The sequence below is a fragment of the Chlorocebus sabaeus genome, chromosome 25, assembly GCF_047675955.1.
Source record: "Chlorocebus sabaeus isolate Y175 chromosome 25, mChlSab1.0.hap1, whole genome shotgun sequence".
Classification (NCBI taxonomy): Eukaryota; Metazoa; Chordata; class Mammalia; order Primates; family Cercopithecidae; genus Chlorocebus; species Chlorocebus sabaeus.
This window is the reverse complement of record NC_132928.1, coordinates 28,562,889-28,583,926: the sequence shown is the minus strand read 5'-3', so window position 1 is coordinate 28,583,926 and position 21,038 is coordinate 28,562,889. Positions and strand designations below refer to the sequence as shown.

The 21,038-nt window shown below is 54.3% G+C and overlaps 1 protein-coding gene across 4 annotated transcripts in view; it reads right to left on the bottom strand.

Moving 5' to 3' along the window:
- Positions 1-21,038, bottom strand: part of KIF21B (kinesin family member 21B) — a 57,013-nt gene that overhangs the window by 15,241 nt on the left and 20,734 nt on the right. For all 4 annotated transcript variants that reach the window (XM_007989000.3, XM_007989001.3, XM_073011647.1 and 1 more), the window contains exons 7-27: positions 20,926-21,038; positions 20,184-20,379; positions 18,760-18,949; positions 17,345-17,408; positions 17,015-17,233; positions 16,502-16,583; positions 15,971-16,088; positions 14,998-15,189; positions 12,801-13,000; positions 8,945-9,052; positions 8,352-8,420; positions 7,601-7,833; positions 7,260-7,407; positions 6,823-7,017; positions 6,627-6,728; positions 5,435-5,600; positions 5,161-5,212; positions 4,965-5,022; positions 3,672-3,877; positions 3,520-3,594; positions 248-361 (exon numbers count right to left, since the gene is read on the bottom strand). The exon at positions 20,926-21,038 is cut by the window's right edge and continues 3 nt beyond it. In XM_007989000.3, coding sequence (XP_007987191.3) covers positions 248-361; positions 3,520-3,594; positions 3,672-3,877; positions 4,965-5,022; positions 5,161-5,212; positions 5,435-5,600; positions 6,627-6,728; positions 6,823-7,017; positions 7,260-7,407; positions 7,601-7,833; positions 8,352-8,420; positions 8,945-9,052; positions 12,801-13,000; positions 14,998-15,189; positions 15,971-16,088; positions 16,502-16,583; positions 17,015-17,233; positions 17,345-17,408; positions 18,760-18,949; positions 20,184-20,379; positions 20,926-21,038 — 2,900 coding nt within the window. The remainder of the gene's footprint in view (positions 1-247; positions 362-3,519; positions 3,595-3,671; positions 3,878-4,964; positions 5,023-5,160; positions 5,213-5,434; positions 5,601-6,626; positions 6,729-6,822; positions 7,018-7,259; positions 7,408-7,600; positions 7,834-8,351; positions 8,421-8,944; positions 9,053-12,800; positions 13,001-14,997; positions 15,190-15,970; positions 16,089-16,501; positions 16,584-17,014; positions 17,234-17,344; positions 17,409-18,759; positions 18,950-20,183; positions 20,380-20,925) is intronic.

The window sequence follows — 21,038 nt, the reverse complement described above, 5'->3', positions numbered from 1 at the left end:
ATCCCTGTGGCCTCCTTCTTGCCCTCTCCTGAGGGCCTGGCATGCTCAGGGGAGAAGAAGGGCCCATGGTCAGTACAGGAAGGAGAGAAATGCCAGGAGAGGGCATCAGGGCGTCAGCTCTTGAGGGGGCTGGAACTTCAGGCTGGGGTTGGCTTGGCCACCTGAGCCCTCCTCCAGCAAGGACCGTCCTCAGGCTCCCCATTGCCACCTCGGTGCCCTCCCCGCCTTGCTCCTCAGCCCTGCTTACTTGTCCAGCGCTGACCCCTGGCTCTGATTACTGGTGAGACGAGAGAAGACATTTCGGTCATTGCGGGGCCGAGTGGGAGGGGATGATGGGGGTGTGAATCCAGCATCTGTGGACCTGGTGAGTCGGGACAGAGGGCAGCCTGTTAGTGACCACCCCTGCCTACAGGCCCCCACTTGGTGCTGGGCTTCCACCTTCTGCCTTGGCTGTGAGGCCTGCAGGGCAGGGCCTGCTGTGCAGTATTCTCAGAGCTCAACACCCAATTAAACTCCTGGATGCTGTCTTTAAACATCAGTCCTCATCATTCGCAGATTCCATATTTGGGAATTCACCTATTTATTAAAATGTATTTGTGGTCAGGTGTGGTGGCTCATGCCTGTAATCCCAGTAAATTGAAAGGCCGAGGTGGGAGGATTGCTCGAACTTAGGAGTTTGAGATCAGCCTGGGCAACATGGAAAGACTTCAACTCTACAAAAAGTAAAAAAATTAGACGGGCATGATTGTGCATGCCTGTAGTCCCAGCTACTTGAGAGGCTAAGGCAGGAGGATCATCTGAGCCTGGGAGGTAGAGACTGCAGCAAACCCTGATTGTGCCACTGTACTCCAGCCTGGGTGATTGAGTAAGACCCTATCTCTAAAAAGAAAAAAATCCTCCTGCCTCCTACCAAGGCAGGTGGCAAGAGGCCATCTTGAGCCCCTGCTTTCCCACTATTTAGCTGTGTGCCACCAAACCTCTTAAGTGCATGGACGAGAAAACCCTGAAAGTCGTCCTTCGATCTACAGAAGCTCTGTGGGCCTGGCCCACATGTGGGTGACCAGCTGGGTCCCCCCCTGCCATTCTGCATTGATCTCTTTTTCCTTTGAATTTCCTTCCTTCCTTCCTTCCTCCTTCCCTCCTTCCCTCCCCCCTTCTTCCTTCCTTCCTTCCTCCTTCCCTCCTTCCCTCCCCCCTTCTTCCTTCCTTCCTTCCTCCTTCCCTCCTTCCCTCCCCCCTTCTTCCTTCCTTCCTTCCTCCTTCCCTCCTTCCCTCCCCCCTTCTTCCTTCCTTCCTCCTTCCCTCCCCCCTTCTTCCTTCCTTCCTTCCTTCCTCCTTCCCTCCCCCTTCTTCCTTCCTTCCTTCCTCCTTCCCTCCCCCCTTCTTCCTTCCTTCCTTCCTCCTTCCCTCCCCCTTCTTCCTTCCTTCCTTCCTTCTTTCCTTCCTTCCTTCCTTCCTCCCTCCCTCCCTCCTTTCCTCCCCCCTTCCTTCCTTCCTTCCTCCTTCCCTCCTTCCCTCCCCCCTTCTTCCTTCCTTCCTCCTTCCCTCCTTCCCTCCCCCCTTCTTCCTTCCTTCCTTCTTTCCTCCTTCCCTCCTTCCCTCCCCCTTCTTCCTTCCTTCCTTCCTCCTTCCCTCCTTCCCTCCCCTTCTTCCTTCCTTCCTTCCTTCTTTCCTTCCTTCCTTCCTCCCTCCCTCCTTTCCTCCCCCCTTCCTTCCTTCCTTCCTCCTTCCCTCCCCCCTTCTTCCTTCCTTCCTTCCTCCTTCCCTCCCCCCTTCTTCCTTCCTTCCTTCCTCCTTCCCTCCTTCCCTCCCCCCTTCTTCCTTCCTTCCTTCCTTCCTCCTTCCCTCCCCCCTTCTTCCTTCCTTCCTTCCTTCCTCCTTCCCTCCCCCTTCTTCCTTCCTTCCTTCCTCCTTCCCTCCCCCCTTCTTCCTTCCTTCCTTCCTTCTTCCCTCCTTCCCTCCCCCTTCTTCCTTCCTTCCTTCCTTCTTTCCTTCCTTCCTTCCTTCCTCCCTCCCTCCCTCCTTTCCTCCCCCCTTCCTTCCTTCCTTCCTCCTTCCCTCCTTCCCTCCCCCCTTCTTCCTTCCTTCCTTCTTCCCTCCTTCCCTCCCCCCTTCTTCCTTCCTTCCTTCTTTCCTCCTTCCCTCCTTCCCTCCCCCTTCTTCCTTCCTTCCTTCCTCCTTCCCTCCTTCCCTCCCCTTCTTCCTTCCTTCCTTCCTTCCTTCTTTCCTTCCTTCCTCCCTCCCTCCTTTCCTCCCCCCTTCCTTCCTTCCTTCCTCCTTCCCTCCTTCCCTCCCCCCTTCTTCCTTCCTTCCTTCCTCCTTCCCTCCCCTCTTCTTCCTTCCTTCCTTCCTCCTTCCCTCCTTCCCTCCCCCTTCTTCCTTCCTTCCTTCCTTCTTTCCTTCCTTCCTTCCTTCCTTCCTTCCTTCCTTCCTTCCTCCCTCCCTCCCTCCTTTCCTCTCCCCCTTCCTTCCTTCCTTCCTCCCTCCCTTCTTTTCTTCTTTCCTTCCTTTTCTTTTTTCTGAGATGGAGTCTCGCACTGTCACCCAGGCTGGAGTGCAATGGCGTGATCTCGGCCCACTGCAACCTTTGCCTCCCAGGTTCATGCAATTCTCCTGCCTCAGTCTCCCAAGTAACTGGGATTACAGGTGCATGCCGCCATGCCCAGCCAATTTTTTTGTATTTTAGTAGAGATTGGGTTTCACCGTGTTGTCCAGGCTGGTCTTGAACTCCTGAGCTCAGGCAATCCACCCGCCTCAGCCTTCCAAAGTGCTAGGATTACTGGCGTGAGCCACTGCATCTGGCCTTTCCTTTGAATTTCTCATCTCCTCTCACACGATAAGGCCTTAAAAAGACCCGAAAGCTCCCCAGGACCCATGGTCACGAAAAGGGGCTGAAGCACATCACTGCAATGACTAATCCAAGCCACTACAAAGCCACTTGTATTGGGTGCACATCAGCAAACAGTTTCCAGCACCTGGCTCGGCTATTCACTTTCAAGTGCATTATAGAGATTACATTTCTTTTTCTTTTTCTTTTCTTTTCTTTTTTTGTAGACAGAGTCTCGCTCTGTCACCCAGGCAGCAGTGCAGTGGCACGATCTCAGCTCACTGCAACCTCTGCCTCCCAGGATCAAACCATTCTCATGCCTCGGCCTCCTGAGTAGCTGAGATTACAGGCATGCACCACTATGCCTGGCTAATTTTTATATTTTTAGTAGAGATGATGTTTCACCATATTGGCCAGGCTGGTCTCAAACTCCTGGGCTCAAGTGATCTGGCCGTCTCTGCCTCCCAAAGTGCTGGGATTACAGGTGTGAGCCATCACGCTTGGCCCATTTCTTGAGTCCACACCTGACAGGGTGGGGAAGGGACCATTGGGTGAAGCTGAATGGCTCAGTCAAGCTGGCCCAGGTTACACTGTGCACAAGATGATCAACAGAGCAGAATATCACAGCCACTCATGTACCCAAGGACTAGACTGGTGGTGACTCTGGAGCAGATTCTAGAACACGATCTCACCTAATGGGCTGCCCTCGGTCATAGGACTTCCTTCTTGTCAGCGGGGACGTCTCTGCGGCTCGAGACTGCCTGGGGCTGGAACAGAAGAGTCCAGTGAGGCCCAGACCCATCTCCATCCCTGCCCCAACCCACATTCCTGTTCCCGTCCTTACAAAGTGCTGCCCCGGGTAGGCAGGCTGACGGTGCGCGAGACCCTGTCCCGGTAATAGGGGTCTCGGACAGAGAAGCCCACTCCATCCTCTTTGATCTCAACAAGGGAGGCCAGGGACTTGGTGATGTTCTTGGTGGAGATATCCAGTGGGGGACCCAGGCACTCGGCCGACACAGCTTTCATTTGGGCAGACAGCTTGGGCTCACCCTGGGAAAGGAAGAACAGGGTGGATCAACTTGCCCAAATGGCATGGCACATAAAGGGGAGCCAGGGGAAATTCGATTTTTTTTTTTTTTTTGAGACTGGTGCAAACCTGGCTCACGGCAGCCTCAACTTCCTAGGCTCATGTGATCCCCCTACCTCAGCCTCCTTGAGCAGCTGAGACTACAGGCACGGCCACCATACCCGGATATTTTTACATTTTTTTTTTCTGTAGAGATAGGGTCTCGCCATGTTGTCCAGACTGGTCTTGAACTCCCGGGCTCACAAAATCCTCTTGCCTCAGACTCCCAAAGTGCTGGGATTACAGGCATGAACCACTACACCTAGCCCTCCCGGAAATTCTAACAAGAGAAATGATGCTGTCTTGGCCTAAGGTAGAAGACCTGATGGAAGGACCCAGACAGACATCACCTGTGTTCCACAGCTAAACTCTCAGGGTTTCTGGAGAATCCAGAGCAACTGAAATGGTTTCACTGCCCTTAGTTGGACTACGTAAACACAGAATGCCCAGCCTGACTTCTTTGCGGGTCACCAGCTAATCAGTTTACCTCAAAACTATGCATAATTTGCTATTCCCAGTCTGAAGCTTTTTCCCTCCTTGGCTCCTTAAAAAACCCTGCATCTTGCTTCAGTCTAATGAAACGGATCCCTCGCTATTAGGTAAACTTCCTTATTGTTGACTCCCATATGGTGGAATTGACTGTGTGCACATAAGATAACCAGACATGTAGAGGTAGGTTTTGACTCAGAGCATGAGGCAGAATCATGGGTGAGGGAGAGGGGATATTTTGGAAAAGCGGGGCCCCTGGTTATGGTGCTGTTGCTAGCAAGGTGGCCGCAGAGGCTAGCGGTCACTCTCCCACCTTCCACCCACCTCAGAAGGAATGGGCTATAACAGGTTACATATCTGGACAACCCCCAATTCCAGGCTAAATTTTATTGGCACCTCCCTCCCAGCTGGGGACAATATTGTACTATGGCTGAGGATGGAACAGAGCCACAGTAAGCGGGGAACAGGCTGTGGGGAGGCTGGCCCTGCTGCACCCACTGCCTGACCTCCAGCGGGGCTCACCTTGAACTTGAAATCATCATGGCTGGTGGACCCTTTCATGGTGAATGACTGGGAGAAGCTGAAGAAGAAGCAGAGAGAGTTCAGGATCCTGAGGAGCCCCCAAATTCAGGCTCAGCCCTGGGACCTATGGCAACTCCTCCCACCAGCCCCAGGTACATGCTGAGAGCCAGCCTCTCACTCCCAGCTGCAAACTCACCTCCCCTCAGAGAACTCTGAGATCTCCTCATCGGTGCTGGCATAGCCGTTCTCTGTGGGAGGGCAGGAGGGAGGCAAAGGGGTTGAGAAGCCTCATCCAAGTGTCGGGGGAGGGATGACGGTCTCCCTCCTATATCTCACCCACTGGAATCAGACCAGGGCTCCTGGTGGGGGTCAGGGGTGGTTCTGGGGGAAGTGAGGGCCTCCTGGGGGTCCGAGTTTGAGAGCACTGGAGTGCCAAGGAGCTGGCAGCTTCCACCCGCCCCTGCCCGTACCCTGCTGCACATTGTAGATGAGGGCCTGCAGCTCGGGGTGAGCCTCGGCCTTCTCACGCAGGGCGTCCAGGAGCAGATGGTTCTGGGAGGAGCCTGCCATATCTGTCTGCCTCAGTCGGCCCTCCAGCAGCCGGATCTGGGCTTCCTTTTGTGCCACTTGCAGTCCCTGGGGGCAGGGAACAAAGCCTGGAGTTACCCCTCCTGACCTGGGGTTGGGGGTCCCCCATATCACACAACCTGCATCCCTCAAGACACCTTGGAGGGCTCCCTTCCAGCTCCCAACATCACCCTTGTACCTAGCACAGACCTGAGAGCGCCGCCAGCCCCCTTAGCTCCCACATACACACATTAAGTGACGGTCACCTTCAGACACACACTATTATGGGCCAGGTTACATCCTTCCAAAACTCATATTCATCTACAGCCAAGGAGAGAGGCCCCAGAAGAAACCAGCCCTGCCAACACCTGGACCTTGGACTTCCCACCCTCCAGAACTGGGAGAAAATAAATCTCCTGTTTGAGGCTCCCAGACTGGTACTTGGTTATGGCAGCCCTAGCAAACTCACAAAGTCCCCAGACACAAAGCAGGGCTGAGAGGAGCTCAGTGGGGCCCGGGACGGGGGTCAGTCAGCAGAGTCTCCTGTCTGCTTCCAGAGTTATACAGATTCACACCATGTAGGGTCCGTCCCCAGAGACCACAGGCCCCAGGAGAGAAGGAGGTACATCCTCTGGTTAGCTCTCTGTCAAGGAGAGAGGAGAGGAGCCCAAGAAACGTCAAGGGACACCTGATGTTCTGGTGTAAACCTTCCCGGGTGGAATGTGGTCTGTCGTTCCCCTACGCCCACATACACACACTTCTCCCTCCACCTCCAACAGACTCAAGCCCAGCACTGCTTTGGATAGGCTTGAGCCAGACACCCAGGGTCAACTTTAACAGAGGCCCTGCTGTGTGCCAGGTGCCAGGCCACATCCCTTACACACAGCATCTCGTTAAAGTCACACAAGCTATAAGCTTGGTACGGTCACCCTCTCAGCTTTATGGCTGAGGCATGGGAAGTGCAGAGGTTAGGTGGCTTATCCTAGCCTGTGAGTGATGCAGGTGAGGAGCCAGTCCCCTGGGCTTCACACTAGGGTATATCACAGAGGCATCTGTGCCCATAGAGACCCCTGCCCAGGTACGCTCCCAGCTTACCTTGTCAATGGATGCCTTGAGGAAGTTGTCTAGCAGGAGGCGGGCTTCAGCCAGGGAGCAGGAGCTGATGACCACGGATGTGTCTGTGGAGTCCAGCTCCTCCTAGGACCAGGACGCAGAGAGCCCCGTCGCCTGGGGCTCCCCCTGCCACCCACTTCTCCCGCCTCTGCCCCACCAGGCCCAGCCTTGCAGATACCTTGGTCTCCTCTAGCTGCACGATGGTGGCCTGGCAGTCGGTGATGCTGTCATTGATGTAGTCAATGTTGGCTGCCAGCACCTCGATCTCCTCGGCCAGCTCCTGTAGCCCCTTCTCTTCCTCGGGGCTCTCAGCCTGCAGCCGCTCCCGCTTCTTCCGCAGTGCCTCCTGCAGGAGGAACAGCTCCTCCCTTTTCTGGGGTTGGAGGGGAGGGCGGTGATTGTGATGAAGGAGAGGCCTCAGGTAGCTGCCCAGCCCTGCCCATAGCTCCCACCACAGGCTGGCCTGTGAGGTGCCCCCAGCACCTCGGGATTCCAGAGCAGGCACAAGGAGCAGAGGGAGGTGGGGCGGGGAAAATTTGAAGAGCCAGAGAAGTTGGAGGTGACAGAGGAGAGGCAGAGAGGTGGGATGGGAGAGAAGGGGGAGGCAGGGTTCACCTTGATGAGTCGCTCCATGTCAGCCTCCAGGTTGACAATGGTCATTCTCTGCATGACGATGTCGATGATCCGTCGCTCCAGAGACTGCCACTTGAGCCTTGCTGCCTTACTGAAGCTCTGGCTGGCCCCCTTCTTCTGGAACTTCTTTCTAGAAGACATAGGCAAAGGGGATTGGATGGGACTCCTTTTAACCTCTATAGCTCCACTGAACCCCCTACCTGGAGCTGACAGCCACAGGGACCCAGAGCACTCCAAAGAGCTTCCCTCTTCCTCACCCTGGTCCTGCCCCATATTCCCACCCCCTCTGCCCACCAGGCCAGAGGACTGCCAGTCCACCTTACCGGGCAGGCCGGGTGCCATTGACAGTGGGCGCAGGGTGGTCCCCCAAGAAGTGGTTGATTTTGCGGTTCCACTGGCGCACGATGCTGGAGACAGAGCGGGCCCCTGATTCAGCCTCAGATGATGTAGTGCTGGCCGACACCTCGGCCCCAGAGTCCAGCATGGGTGGCTTTAGTCCTGCACGCCCTGCCACCCGCTCAGACATGGGCTTGGCCAGGCGCCTCAGTGCAGAAACCTGGGGCAGCAGGGAGAAAAGAGGGAGCCGGTGAGCTGGGTGGCCTGGAGCCACACAGAAAGGCCCAGGTTGGGGTGCCAGGCAGCAGGAACACAGAAGCTGCTCTGTGCTGGACTGGGCTTGGGCTGCAAAAGGGCCAAGGGATCTCTGTTTGATGTGACATGAACACAAAAGAGGCTGCCACCTTCTTTTTTTTTTAATGCACAGCTCAAGCATCTGGGAATAGGCCTGCAGTCTGCCCTGCAGCCTGAGCTCTTGTTGAGAAAGGCCCTTCTAATAGGTTGGACACAATTTGGACACCAACTACACTTGCTGAATGGAAGTAAGGAGAGCCAGGGCCATAAGCAGGGCTTGCTTCCCCTCCCTGCCAGCTCTGGCAGAACTGGGAAACACCATCTTTATTCCACCACGAGGAAGTTGGAGGTCCAAAAGAGAAGGCAAGCAATGCATGCACGCACACTCGCACGCACACATGTGCAGCAGGGCCAAGGCCTCGTCAGCCCCTCCAGTGAGCTCACCTCCTGGGTCTTCCTCCTCAGGACCATCTCCTGCTGCCGCTTCTGGGACTCCAGAGCTCGGATCTGAAACTGTGGGAGACAGAAGAGGGCTGGGCTCCACACTCAGGCACCTCAGCCCTCTCTGTGCACAGGCTGGCTAGCTCTGTAGTTGAAAGCCTGGGCTTCCGGGTGATTCTCATGCAGCCAAACTCTTGATAAAGTGGGACCCAGAGTTGAGCTCCCCTCCCCAGAGGTTGCTTTCCCACAAGGGCAATTTCCTTAGCCTCGTCTTCCCTCCAGTGAGGAGGAATCCTGGAGCGGAGGGCTCAGCCCTACTGGGGCTTCTCTGCAGGGCCTGAAGCTGCACATTTCCGGCTTGCTGGTCACCTTGGGCAAGTTCTTTCCCCTCTCCCTCCTCTTAACTAAATGTGGGGGCTGGACCAGAAGCCACAGGGTCTCATCTTTCTCTGACATGCTGCACTGTCCTCCAAGCACGACCACTACCACTCAGGACAGTGGAGATTAAGGCCTGCTTGGTCAGGAGGGGCAGCCAGGTGCACCAGGAGGCTGGTTAGGGCCAAAGGCTCCTTGGAGGCTCAAGGGCCACCCCTCACCTCCTGTCGCCGCTGCTCCTTCTTGAGCTGTGCGATCTCCCGGTTCCTCTTGGTCTCCACTAGCCGCCGCCGCTGCTGCTCCTCACGCATCTGCTTCATCAGGGCCACCTGGGATGGGCAGAGGTGATGGTGGTGAGACAGGACTGGGAGGCAGGTGGCCCACACTCTCCAGGGAGGGGCCAGCTCTGAAGGCATGGAGCAGGGACAGTGGCGAGCCAGGCAACCCTGGCGTAGGGCCTGGGGGTCTGAAGTGAGGGGTTCTACCTCCCACTCCTCCATAGGAGCTGAAGCCATCTGGGCAATCTGCCAAAAGGAGTGGCCTCACGGCCAGCGCAGCAGTGCAGGCGCCCCGCTCTGCAGGACCCAACTGTGGCCCTCGCTGCTTGGAATGCCACAGCCTCTGGTGGCCCTCACACACAGCCACTGTCCTGTGGCCATTCCAGAAACAGTCTGGGTTGCTGGAGGCAGGTAATCTTCTTCCCTACTGAAGGCTGAGCTGCAGACAGGGCTGAGGTGAAGGTCAGGGCCCTCATGGCCAGGATCACAGCAACAGCAATAAAACCCACCATTATGTACTGAGATCCGGCTATATGCCAGGCACCCTCCTCATGACAATCATGAGAGAGACATTATCGTTCCTGTTTTATAAACAAGGAAATGAGCCTCAGAGAGACAAAAGGACTTAAAGTCATAAAACTAGTAATAGATGGCCTATTCCGAAAACAAATCATTGCCTTCCAGTCGGCTTTTCCTGCAGCCCCAGGAATGGCTCCATGGTAAGTCAGCAAAGCTAGGGACCAAGCACAGAGAACCTGGACCCCAGAGTTGTTGGAAATGTAGCCAAAGGCACAGAGAGCACCATTAGCGTGGCCGGAGGCAACTCTATGTGTTGGGAAGCCACTGACCTGGGGCCCTGCGGCATCTGCCTCCCTACTCCTGGTGCCCAGAACATACAAGTGTAATGTACACAGGGCTTTGGACACCTTCCAAGTGACAGGGGCATGAGAAACACAGGACAGTTGATCCTTCCTCTGCCACTGAAGCCTCGGACATCACCAGGAATGTCATCAATCTGCCCTGCCCTCAGAACAGTCAAGAAAGGAAACAGGCTGAGCGCGGTGGCTCACACCTGTAATCCTAGCACTAGCATTTTGGAGGCTAAGGTGGAAGGAATGCTTGATTCTAGCAGTTCAAGATCAGTCTGGGCAACATAGTGAGACTCTGTCTCCACCAAAAATAATACAAAAACTAGCCGGCTGTGGTGGTGTGTGCCCATAGTCCCAGCTACTCAGGAGGCTGAGGTAGGAGGATTGCTTAAGCCCAGGAAGTTGAGGCTGCAATGAGCTATGTTAGCGCCACTGCACTCCAGCCCAGACAACAGAGCAAGACTCTGCCTTTAAAACAAAACAAAACAAAACAAAACAAAAGAGAGAGAAAGAAGAAGGAAATGGCATGAGGGAGTGGGTTAATGGCCAGCAGGGTCAGCTTCTCTCTGGGAGGGTGGGAGGACAGGCAGGCTCTGTTGGGGTGAATCTGCAGAGAAGAGGAGGGATTGCTTGCTGTTGGGGCTTTGGGGTCCAGAATGAGTGTTCTCCCAAAGGACTAGAAGAATAAGTCAGACCCTTGGCTAAAAGTGGACCTGAAAACTCCAGCATCCCAGGAGCTGTGTGCAAACCCAAGGTGTCAGGTATCTTCTGGGGTCGGGACCTTAAGGATTCCTGGGGAGGTGCTATGTCTTCCTGGTCAAAGACCCATCCAGCTGACTTTGCATGTGTGGCCAAGCTCCATGGTGGCTACCACAGAGGCAAAGGTCTCAGAACAGGTCAGCACATTCCAGGCACACAACAAGCGGAAACAGGCCATGGTACCCGAGACTAGCATCACTCCACAGGTTTAAGGATAAGGCATTGTGGCCTCTCCCTGGGAGACACTGTGGCTGCAAGCTCCACCCCAGTTCCATTCTGTGAATCGCTGGGGCCCTGTAGCTGAACAGCCATGGGAGGATTCTGGGGCACTGGCTCTCACAGTGTCTGGTTTGAATCCTTGGCTGCTGCACCCTCTGTCCCTCCAACAGAAAGCCTGGGCCCCTCTTGGGATGACCCAAGGGTGTTGCTCTCAGGTTCTAGCCCTGGGTTCATAAGAGCACGGTCAATGTGGACAGAGCCGGGCACGTGGCTGAAGGAGCTCAGCAATCCAGAGACTGAAACACAGGTCTACACATGAGCCTTCTGTCAGATGCATCTTGGCGTTATATTATTTGCCTGGCTTCAGAGCCATATAAGCATCTTCCCTCATGAGGCTCTCCAGGGCCTCTGCAGCTGAGATGTGAGCTGGCCAGGACAGGATGGGGTATCTTGCAGAGGCACCAGCCGGGAACCCCCAGGGAGACAAAGTAGGGACGCACATAAGCGCACCGCAGAAGTGCTCCAGAAGCTACTGCAGAATGTGCAGGCCCCTGGTGGGAGCAGGCCTCTGCTCCACCCCAGAGATAATGAAGGCCCACCAGTCCCTCCCTCTAAACCATCAGCAGGTGCCTGGGGCCCTTGGGTGATCTGGGTACTTGAGTCCACACTTGAGTCTCAACACGCCACAGGGTGAACACATTGAAGAAGACGGTGCAAACGGGGGCTCCTTGGGGCTAGCCCAGGCCATGCAGGTATGAGCACAGCAAGGCAGGGACTTCTCCACTCTGGTCAGGCTGATGAAGCCTCCGGACCTGCAGCCTAGGCTTGGGGACAAGCCTGCCCAGGTGAGGTGGCTGGGCCTCAATGACAGCTGTGGGTCCACCTCTTCTCAGAATCTACATCAGCCACCACTGCATTGCCTCTCTCCTCTGCATACTGAGTCGGCCGGGAGGGTGTAGCTACCAGTGACTCCTAGATGCCCCAGCAGCCTCAAGCACCGGGGAGCTCCCCTTCCCTACGTCTCTGTCCCCAAGGCCAGCCCTTCACAGCTTGCTGGGGCTGCCACCCGTGCCCAGGGCTTAGCCCAGGGCTATGGGGATCTGGGCTCCACTGAGGGCTGAGGCTCCACAGAGCAGGCAGGAACGTACGGCTTGGAAGGCCCAGAGGGAGGGAGGGCTGAAAGGAAGCATGGATCTGCTGAGCCCCAGGCGGGAGCCAGAACACACCAGACACTGGAAACACAAGCCTGAGCCCCGAAGTTAGAAGAGCAGGGGCAGACCCCAGGTCCCAAAGACTAGAGCACTCTGAGTGGTGGCAAAGTAGAAAAGGGAGGCGTTGTACCACCCGGAACACACAGTGTCTTGGGAGCCAGAGAACTGAGTTCAAATCCCAGTGCTACCTCTTGGAAGCTGGAATTAACTTCTCTGAGCCTCACTTTCTCATATATAAAAGAATAATAATAGACTTCTTTCATGAGGTTCTTCTAAGGACTGAATGTGATCATGCATGTGAGATGACTAGTTTGGAGCCTGGTCATAGTAAATGTTCAAATGATGACAACTGTTACTATCATCATTCAGAGCCAGGTTGCACCAAATGAGAGGCCTCCTGTGCGCTTTGTGCAGACCCGAAGCAAGTGTGCTGCGGCCTCCCCAACAGGAGGCAGCACCGAGTGGGGTCCCCTGGAATCCTCACCTGCCCTGAACACGACCCCATGCACCCCAGCATCCCTGCACACTAGCCCCACTACTGGGGCAGGTTGTTTCACCTTGGATGATGCTCTCAGCCAAAAGGACCATGTCAAGGGTCAAGACAGGGTCAAAGTAGGTAATGCTGTGTGTGGAGAAGAGAACCCACACTTGATGGCAGTGATTATTTTTACCATGGTGAGTGGATTCTAAGAAGATGTCACATGCACTCCAGGTCCCACTCCTCACACCCTCGACCCCTACCTTGGCCTTCTTCATCTCAGCCACCTCAGCCTGTAGCTTCTTCAGCTCCCTCTCATAGCGCGACTGGTTCTTGAGCAGCCGGGCGTGCTCCTTCTGGGCGGCCTGCAGCTTCTGCAGGTCCCGGTTCATCTCCCGCAGCCTCTTCTCATAGTCTGCCTTGATCTTGTTGGCCTTCTCCTCCGTGTAGCACTCCATGGTGCCTGAGAGCAACAAGAGGCAGCTGTTGGTGCTGAGTCCCTAAGGGCTCCCACTAAATATAGGGTCATCAAGGGGGAACACAGGAAGCCTCTGTTCCAGTTCCATTGTATGACCTCGGGCAACTCACTGAGCCTGTTGCATCATTTGAATGAGGGGGTCAGACTAGTTGATGCCCAAGGCCCCTTCCTGCTCTGACATCCTACTGAAATGGGCAAGGGTGTTTTCATCTTGGATCTCTGAAGCCCTGGTCCCCAGCTTCCCATGAGGGTCCTGTAGCTCACTCATGCTGGCTGGGTTCTGACCCATGATCCAGTGTTGGAGGAAAGAGCTGGGGCCCATGGGAAAGGGAAGAGTTAGCAAGAGAAGACAGAATGGTGTGGGCCAGGGCAGAAGCAATAAGCTGATTCTCCACTCTTGGCCTCTCCTACCAGAACTACCAACAGACATCTCCAACTTAACAGGTACAAAACCCAACTCCTCATTCCTACCCCTCTCCCATCTCAGTACACAGCATCATGCTCCTTCCAGAAGCTCACACCCTGAGGCATCCTTGGCTCCCCTCTCCCTCACATCCACCTCCCAGCAATCAAAGTCTTCTGGCTGAACCTGCAAAATATATCCAGAATCTGACTTCTCACTACCTCCTAAGCCACCTCTCCTGGGATCTTTAGTAGAACAGTTTCCTAAGTGGTCTCCAGTTTCCACTTTCACTCCCCCATGCAGCCAGAGTAGTCTTTTAAAAATGCTTTTAAATTTGGTATCATGTAGCTCTCTTGAAACGCCACACATCCTGTCTCCTCAGAGTATAAGGCAACCTCCTCACAATGACATTTCTTCTCCAACCTGTCCCCTCTCACTGTGCTCTAGCCATCCTGGTCCCCTCATCATTCTACCAAAATGTCAGGCACATGGCAGCCTTATGGCCTTGGCATCTCCTGTTCCCTCTGCCTGGGACGCTCTTCCCCTGGTTGGTGCTGCTCTAGCACTATCACCTCCTTTGAGTCTTTGCTCAGTAAAGTCTTCATGACCATCCTTTAAAAAACTCCAATTCGGCCAGGTGGAGTGGCTCATGCCTGTAATCCCAGCACTTTGGGAGGCTGACACAGGCAGATCACAAGGTCAGGAGTTCAAGACCAGCCTGGTCAATATAGTGAAACCCTGTTTCTACTAAAAATACAAAAATTAGCTGGGCATGGTAGTGGGTGCCTGTAGTCCCAGCTACTTGGGAGGCTGACGCAGGAGAATCGTTTGAACCCGGGAGGCAGAGGTTGCAGTGAGCCAAGATCACGCCACTGCACTCCAGCCTGGGTGATTCTGTCTCAAAAAAAAAAAAAACGAGATTCTGTCTCAAAAAAAAACTCCAACTCACTCCTCAGCAGTTCCTGTTCCCCTTCCTGGCTATACTTATGACCATCTGACACCCTACAGATTCTGTTCTTTCTTTTATGTCTATCTTTCCCCACTAGAATGTATGCTGCACGAGAGCAGGGATTTTGCCCACTCCAATATCTCTAGCACTAGGACAATGTCTGCTCTATAAGACATATTCAACATGTGTTTGCTGAATAAGTACATCAATGAACGAATAAATAAAAAATGGAATGAATGGGCTGAAGAGCAGCATAATGAAGATGGAATGCAAGAACGTTTACAAACAGGTCCAAAGGAAAAGACCCAAGGAACTGACTGCAGGAGGAAAGGCTGGGAATGTCATGTTCGTGTGCCTGGGTATATAAAGAATTCTAATACGTGACATGATAGCAAACAACGATAACAACAACAACAAGAACAACAAAAAATCAATTTTGAATGTTTCATAGGAACTAGGGTTAGATGTAAGAACCTTTAACTGTGGGTCAAATGGCCAAAGTCAAAGGTTAGGAAGTCCCTTGCCTAGAAGGCCAGGATAACCCCAACACGCCAGCTGCTTTTGACAGAGGAGGGGCTCAGGGGAAAGGGAGGGTCCGGATGGGGTGGGGGTGTGTGGCGCTGGCCTCACTGAGGTTCTGCAGCACGCGGTCACGCTCCAGCTGTGTGTCTCGGATCTTGTTCTGCAGCAGAATCAGCTTTTCCTCATACTGGTGCTTGAGCGTCTGCAGCCGCCGTTGGCTGTTCTCCAGTTCGTCGATCAGCTTCTGCTTGATTTCGATCTCACAAGTCAGGTCGGCCAGGTCCGCCTGGAAGTTCACCTCTATGGGGGCACAGAGAGGCTCAGCCCAGCGTTAGGGTGAGAGGCAAAATGGGGAGCAGATGTGCCAGTCTTGGGGAGCTGGGACCCTCTTTTGGTCAGCCACGACCAATCAGTGACCAGAGAGCAAAAGGATAAATCCCAATGCAGGTAGAACGCGACCAGAAGGAGCAATACATTTAAAAAGCGGTTCCAGAAAGGCAAGGTGGCACTCAGGAGCTGGCAGGGGGGATCTACACGTCCTTCCCAGTCCAGCCATTCCTGAAGCGAGCATCCACCTGTTCCAGATGACATGGGACCAGCTTTGGTGGAGGAGGGTGAGATGGCTGAGAGCACCTTACAGGGCTAGGGCTAGGGCTAGTGCTGGCGGCAGGCAGGGCCGAAAGGGCAGGCAACTCCATTTAGAGGAGAGGGCTTTGACACCAGTCAGGCCTACATTCACGTTTGCTCTGCATGGACCACACTGGGGAAGGCCACTCAACTCATGTGAGCTTGTTCCTCTGTGGTAATATAGGGAAGCTCACAACACCTATGCATACAGTTGCAGTGAAGACTGAGAGAACCCAGCTGCTCAAAGGGTTAAGGTAAGTACAGTGCCTGGCACCTAATGAACGACCAGGAAGTGTTTGCTGTCATTCCCATCATGACTGCTGTTGTCATTGGGTTCATGTCTGGGAGTGCTGGGGCCTGGACACCATAATCTTTGAGCAGGGCCCAACCCCACCCTTGGGCACTGGCAGCCAGGCATTGCATCCTCCACAGCCCACAGCCCAGGCCCACGCACCCTTCTCCTCGGGGTCTGAGTCTGAGTCCACCAGGCTCTCTTCACTGCCCGAGTCCTCGTCTTCATCCTCTCGCCCTTCCTCCTCCTCACAGCCACTCTCGTCTCGCTCTTCCTCCTCCTGGGCACCAGGCACCATTGGGGTGGGCCTGGCCTCAGAGAGGGGAGCCCAGAAGCAGAGGTGCGTCCCGACACAATGCCTCAGGTGTGTCAGGAGGGTGGGGATTGGGGCAGGCCACAGCTGAGCCCCCCAGCCCACCCCCTACTCCTGGAAGAGCGCCGCCTCCCCCAGCGTCCCCGCAGAACCCCTCTGGGAGGGCCTCCCCACCTGCATCATCCATTTGGGATGAGGTGGGGGCCTAGGGGATGGAGATCACCATGGTAACCAGTCAGAGATATAAGGAAATACAAGGATCAACTGGATGCAGACCCAACCGCCTCCCTCACTCTATACAAGGATGCGATGGGGCCCCCCAACCCCAGCAGGGACACGGGGCACGCATGTGGTGAGGTGGGACGGGCCGTGCTCCTCACCTCCTCCGCCTCGTTCTCATCCGTCTCCTCACTGTTCTCCTGTTGGAGTTTTGCCCTCTTTTTGAAGGCTTCCTTCTCGGGGCTGCTCAGGGAGGACAGGGAGGCTGGATTAGGAAGGCCGCCCCTGCCTCGAGCACACGGGCAGGGTGGCGGCAGCAGCAGTGGCAGGACAGGAGGCCTCTCACCAGAGGGCGGGGAAAGCGCTGGCTCCTACTCTGCAGAGAGCCCCGCTGCTCTTCCCTAGGGCCACCCAGAGCTGACCTTGGCTCAGCTCAGTCCTTCCTCTCCTTGGGGGAAAGCATAAGGCGTGGGAGAACGTGGGGGAGGGAGGTTGCCCAAAAGGCTGAGCAAATCTGCGCCACCAATTCCCAAGCAATACTGAGGCAGCTCCTGGGGCTGGGGACGTGGAGATTCCCTCCTAAACAGCTGGTGGTCAGCAGTCCTCCTGAGGATGGGCAGGGTCCACTGGGGCGGTCTGAGGGCTCTCGTGGGCGGGGACGACACTCTACTCACCTCTTCCTGCGCTGCCTGACCTCCTTCTTCTTTAGCCGCTCCAGGTCCTGCTTGGCCCTACGGATCACCTCCGAGGCATCCTCCATGGAGCTGGCCGGGCTGCCCCCGAAGGCCGGGGCGGCTGGAGAGGCACCCAGGGAGTAGGGGCTCCTAGCCGAGGCCCGTGAGAGGCTGCGGCGCAGGGACTCGTTCATGGCTTCACTCTCCAGGAGCTTCGTCCTGCGCGGGAAGAGCGAGTGGGCGGGGCCGAGTGAGCTGCCACCCACTTGGCTCACCTGGCCGAGGCCCCCATCCCGTGCACACCTGCTGGGGCAGGGCTCACTCACTCACCGCAGCTCTTCGATCTCCCGGATGTAGTTCTGGATCAGCGCGCCAATGGCCTCATTGCCATCACCTGGAATGGGAAGGTGGAGGAGGGTGCGATGAAGAAGATAAATAGGCCGGCGCGGCGGCTCAGGCCTATAATCCCAACACGTTGGGAGGCCAAGGCGGGCAGATCACCTGAGGCCAGGAGTTTGAGACCAGCCTGACCAACATGGAGAAACCCCGTCTCTACTAAAAATACAAAATTAGCCAAGCATGGTGGCACATGCTTCTAAGGCCAGCTACTCGGGACGCTGAGGCAGGAGAATCACTTGAACCCGGGAGGTGGACATTGCGGTGAGCCAAGATCACACCATTGCACTCTAGCCTGGGCAACAAGAGCAAAACTCCGTCTCAGGAAAAAAAAAAAAAAAGATAAATAGCAGCGAGGGTCTTCACCGCTGATACTACTGCTCTTATATCTGTGCCTCCAATAGGGTAGCTCATATGGGCCTTTTCCAAAAAGAAATCTATAGAAAAAAATACTTTGCACAGAGGTATACAAGCACTGTTGGCCTAAATCCCCATCACTAGAAGGCTATTGTAATAAATTTATTCATCATTGCTACATATGGGACACCATGGCAGAAGATTAAGAGAAGTAGATTTTTAAAAATTTTTATTTTTTGGTTAGAGCCAAGGTCTTGCTCTGTCGCCCAGGCTAGAGTCACAGCTGATTGCAGCCTCAACCTCCTGGGCTCAGTCAATCCTTCCATCTCAGCCTCCCAAGTAACACGAACTACAGGCATGTGCCATCAAATCTGGCTAATTTTTGTATTTTTTGTAGAGACTAGGTGTCCCTGTGTTGCCCAGGCTGGTCTCAAACTCCTGGGCTCAAGAGATTTTCTTGCCTTGGCCTCCCAAAGTGCTGGGATTACAGGCGTGAACCAGAAGTAGGTTTAATATGGAAAGATTTATAACACATAATGCTAAATGAAAAAGGGAAGTCTTAGAGCAATATATATAATCTCATACATAGAAAAAGTAGTCTATATCATACACACATTTAAGAATGTATATGAATACACATTCATACTTGAAACAAATACTGAGAACGGCGTGGGAAAATACACACCAAGCTGCTCATAGAGGTTCCTTCTGAGAAGTAGAGAGGGCTTGGGGTGCAGGGTTCAGGGAGAGGTGATTTTAATCTTTCGCTTCATATAGTGATGTATTGTTTGCATGTTGAACAAGAAGGATGTGTTCATGTATTGCTTGTGCCATACAAAAATGTTTTAAAATCAAGTGAAAAAAAATGCATAAATGAGTTGAACTGTGAATTGACTGGCTGGCTTAGTCTACCTGATACTCTGGGGTGGGTGTGGAGAGAGGGGTTCTTAGCATGTTGGTGCTCTGACATGGCCTGGCACGGCCCAACTCACCAGCCTTGGCTAGCAGCAGGTTGGCCTCCTGGCTCATGAGCTGGGTGACGCGGTTATTGATGGCGTCGATGGCCTCCTGCATGGCTTTCACCCGCAGCCGCAGGGCCGCATTCTCCTTCTGTAGCATGGCATTCTCCCGGAACAGGTCGCTATAGCCCTCAGCGCCATCCTCTCCTATCACTCGCTTGCCCTGGGAGCAAGGGCAAAGGGGAGCAGTCAGGCGGCACAGCTCACAGGTGGGGGAAGAGGATGATGGTGCCCCTCCCTCTGCCAGTGCCCTGGCCTTCCCCTGTATATGGCAGCATCACCAGTCTTCCCTGCCCCAGGTTTCCTAAAACACAGCTACTGGCCCCTAATGCGCAAAAACCTTACACAGTTCTCCTTGACAATAAATAGTCCAAATTTTGTAACCAGCCACTCAAGGCCTCTCACAATCTTACTTGACCTAACTTTCCACAGTGTATTTTCATATCTCCATAAACTCTAGTCCAAGGGTCAAAACCCTCTCTGCCAGGCAGTTGGCATAAATGAGTCAGGCTGGTTGTAAGACAATAGGGAGTGGTAGAGACTGGAGCTAAGAGAGTCCCAGACTTAGTCTAAAAGGGGCAGTCCCTATGCCTCTCCAGTCAACTTAGTACCATAAGTTGTTAGATCTTTAAAATTTTCTAGCAAAACTGAAACTCCCTGAGTTTCAGAAAGGTTGACAACTAAGCTGTATTCTTTTAAAACAAGTGCAAGCCAAACCAAAACTCATCTATGTGCCAGATTCAGGCCATGGGCTACCAATTGGTGACTTCTGTCTTAGTCACATAGAATTAGACATTTCTCCCAAAGGACCCATTTTTTCCTACTCTGTTCCTTTGTGCATGGCTTGTCCTTTACCTAGAATGGCTGCCCCATCTGATTTTGCTGTTACCTCATTCATTCTTCAAAATCCATATAGAAGACCCCTTTTTCCATGGGTCCTCTCTGACCATCCAAGCAAGTAAGGCCAACTCTCTCCTCTGCCCCTCTGCAGCACACTGGATACTCCTGTGGGCCCCTCTATCAGTGATTCTATGCCAGTCTAGCAGTCTTATCTGTTCCAACACAACACATTTGGCAGACATGAAAACACCCCGGAGAGTGTCTGCCCTGTGCATAAGATCTATGCAACAAAAGCCGGGGAGCCCTTCTTTCTTGGACTTAGTATTCTAAAATCTTGAGGGCTCAGACTGTGCTTGATTCACCTGGGTGAGTCTCTAATAGTGAGCATCATGCCTGGCACACAACTGATGCTCAATAGTCATGTCCAAAGTGGATGGTGGGTGATAGGGAGGTGGGAGGGATGCTGAGGAAGTTAGGATGAGGCTGCAGGGCAGAGGGTGCATATGGAGCACCAGCTCCAAGCAGGGGTGCTGGGCAATGCCCAGAAGCATGCTCACCGCCTTATACTCCATCAGCTCCATCTGCAGCCGAGCAATCTCAGCCCGCAGTGCGCTGATTTGCTGGCTGGTCTTGTCCTGGTTCACTACCACCTTGTTCTTGATATTGCGGGCTCGATTGGCATATTTGAGTGTGTTGAGGGTCTCCATGAAGTCTCGGTCTGAGGGGCTCACACAGGCGATCATGATGGTCTGGCTGGGGGTGCAGAAAGGCTGGTGTGAGGATGAGGGACACGGCTAGCCCCCAGAAGCACTGCCTCAGGGCAGAGGTCCTGCTCCCATCCCTTTCCCCCACTACCTTAATGCCCAAAGCATGTGGGCACTCAGGACAGAACCTGGGATGTGGGGATCTGGACCTCCTGGCCAGGAGTTTTCACTGCAACAGCAGATAACCATAGTAAAGGCTGGGGAGGTGGTGATGCATAATTGCCAGAGTCCTTTGCTTGGTGATGAGGATGAGTCACAGCCCTGAATTTTCTAGCATTTCTCATCTATCATCTTGCCTGGGTCATATGACTTCCCCGAGAATGTCTCTCCCTGTTTTACTGATAAGGAAACTGAGTCTGATCATAGCTGCCTAAAGGTCATAAAGCACCTCAAGGTTCCTACCTCCTAAACCTGCAGCCTAGGATGGGAAGGCCTTCTCCTCCTGGGGCAGGCTTGCGCCATACCCACACGGCACTATTTTCCAGGAACCTCCCTGCCTCCCCTGTCCCTTCCCTGGGTGTTGGTCACCAGATACCTGTTGCCCCCCAGCGAATCCTGGAGGAGCCGAGTGAGCTTGGAGTCCCTGTAGGGGACGTGCACCACCTTCTTGCTCTGGTCCCCTAAGGCGCTGATCACATTGCCCAAGGC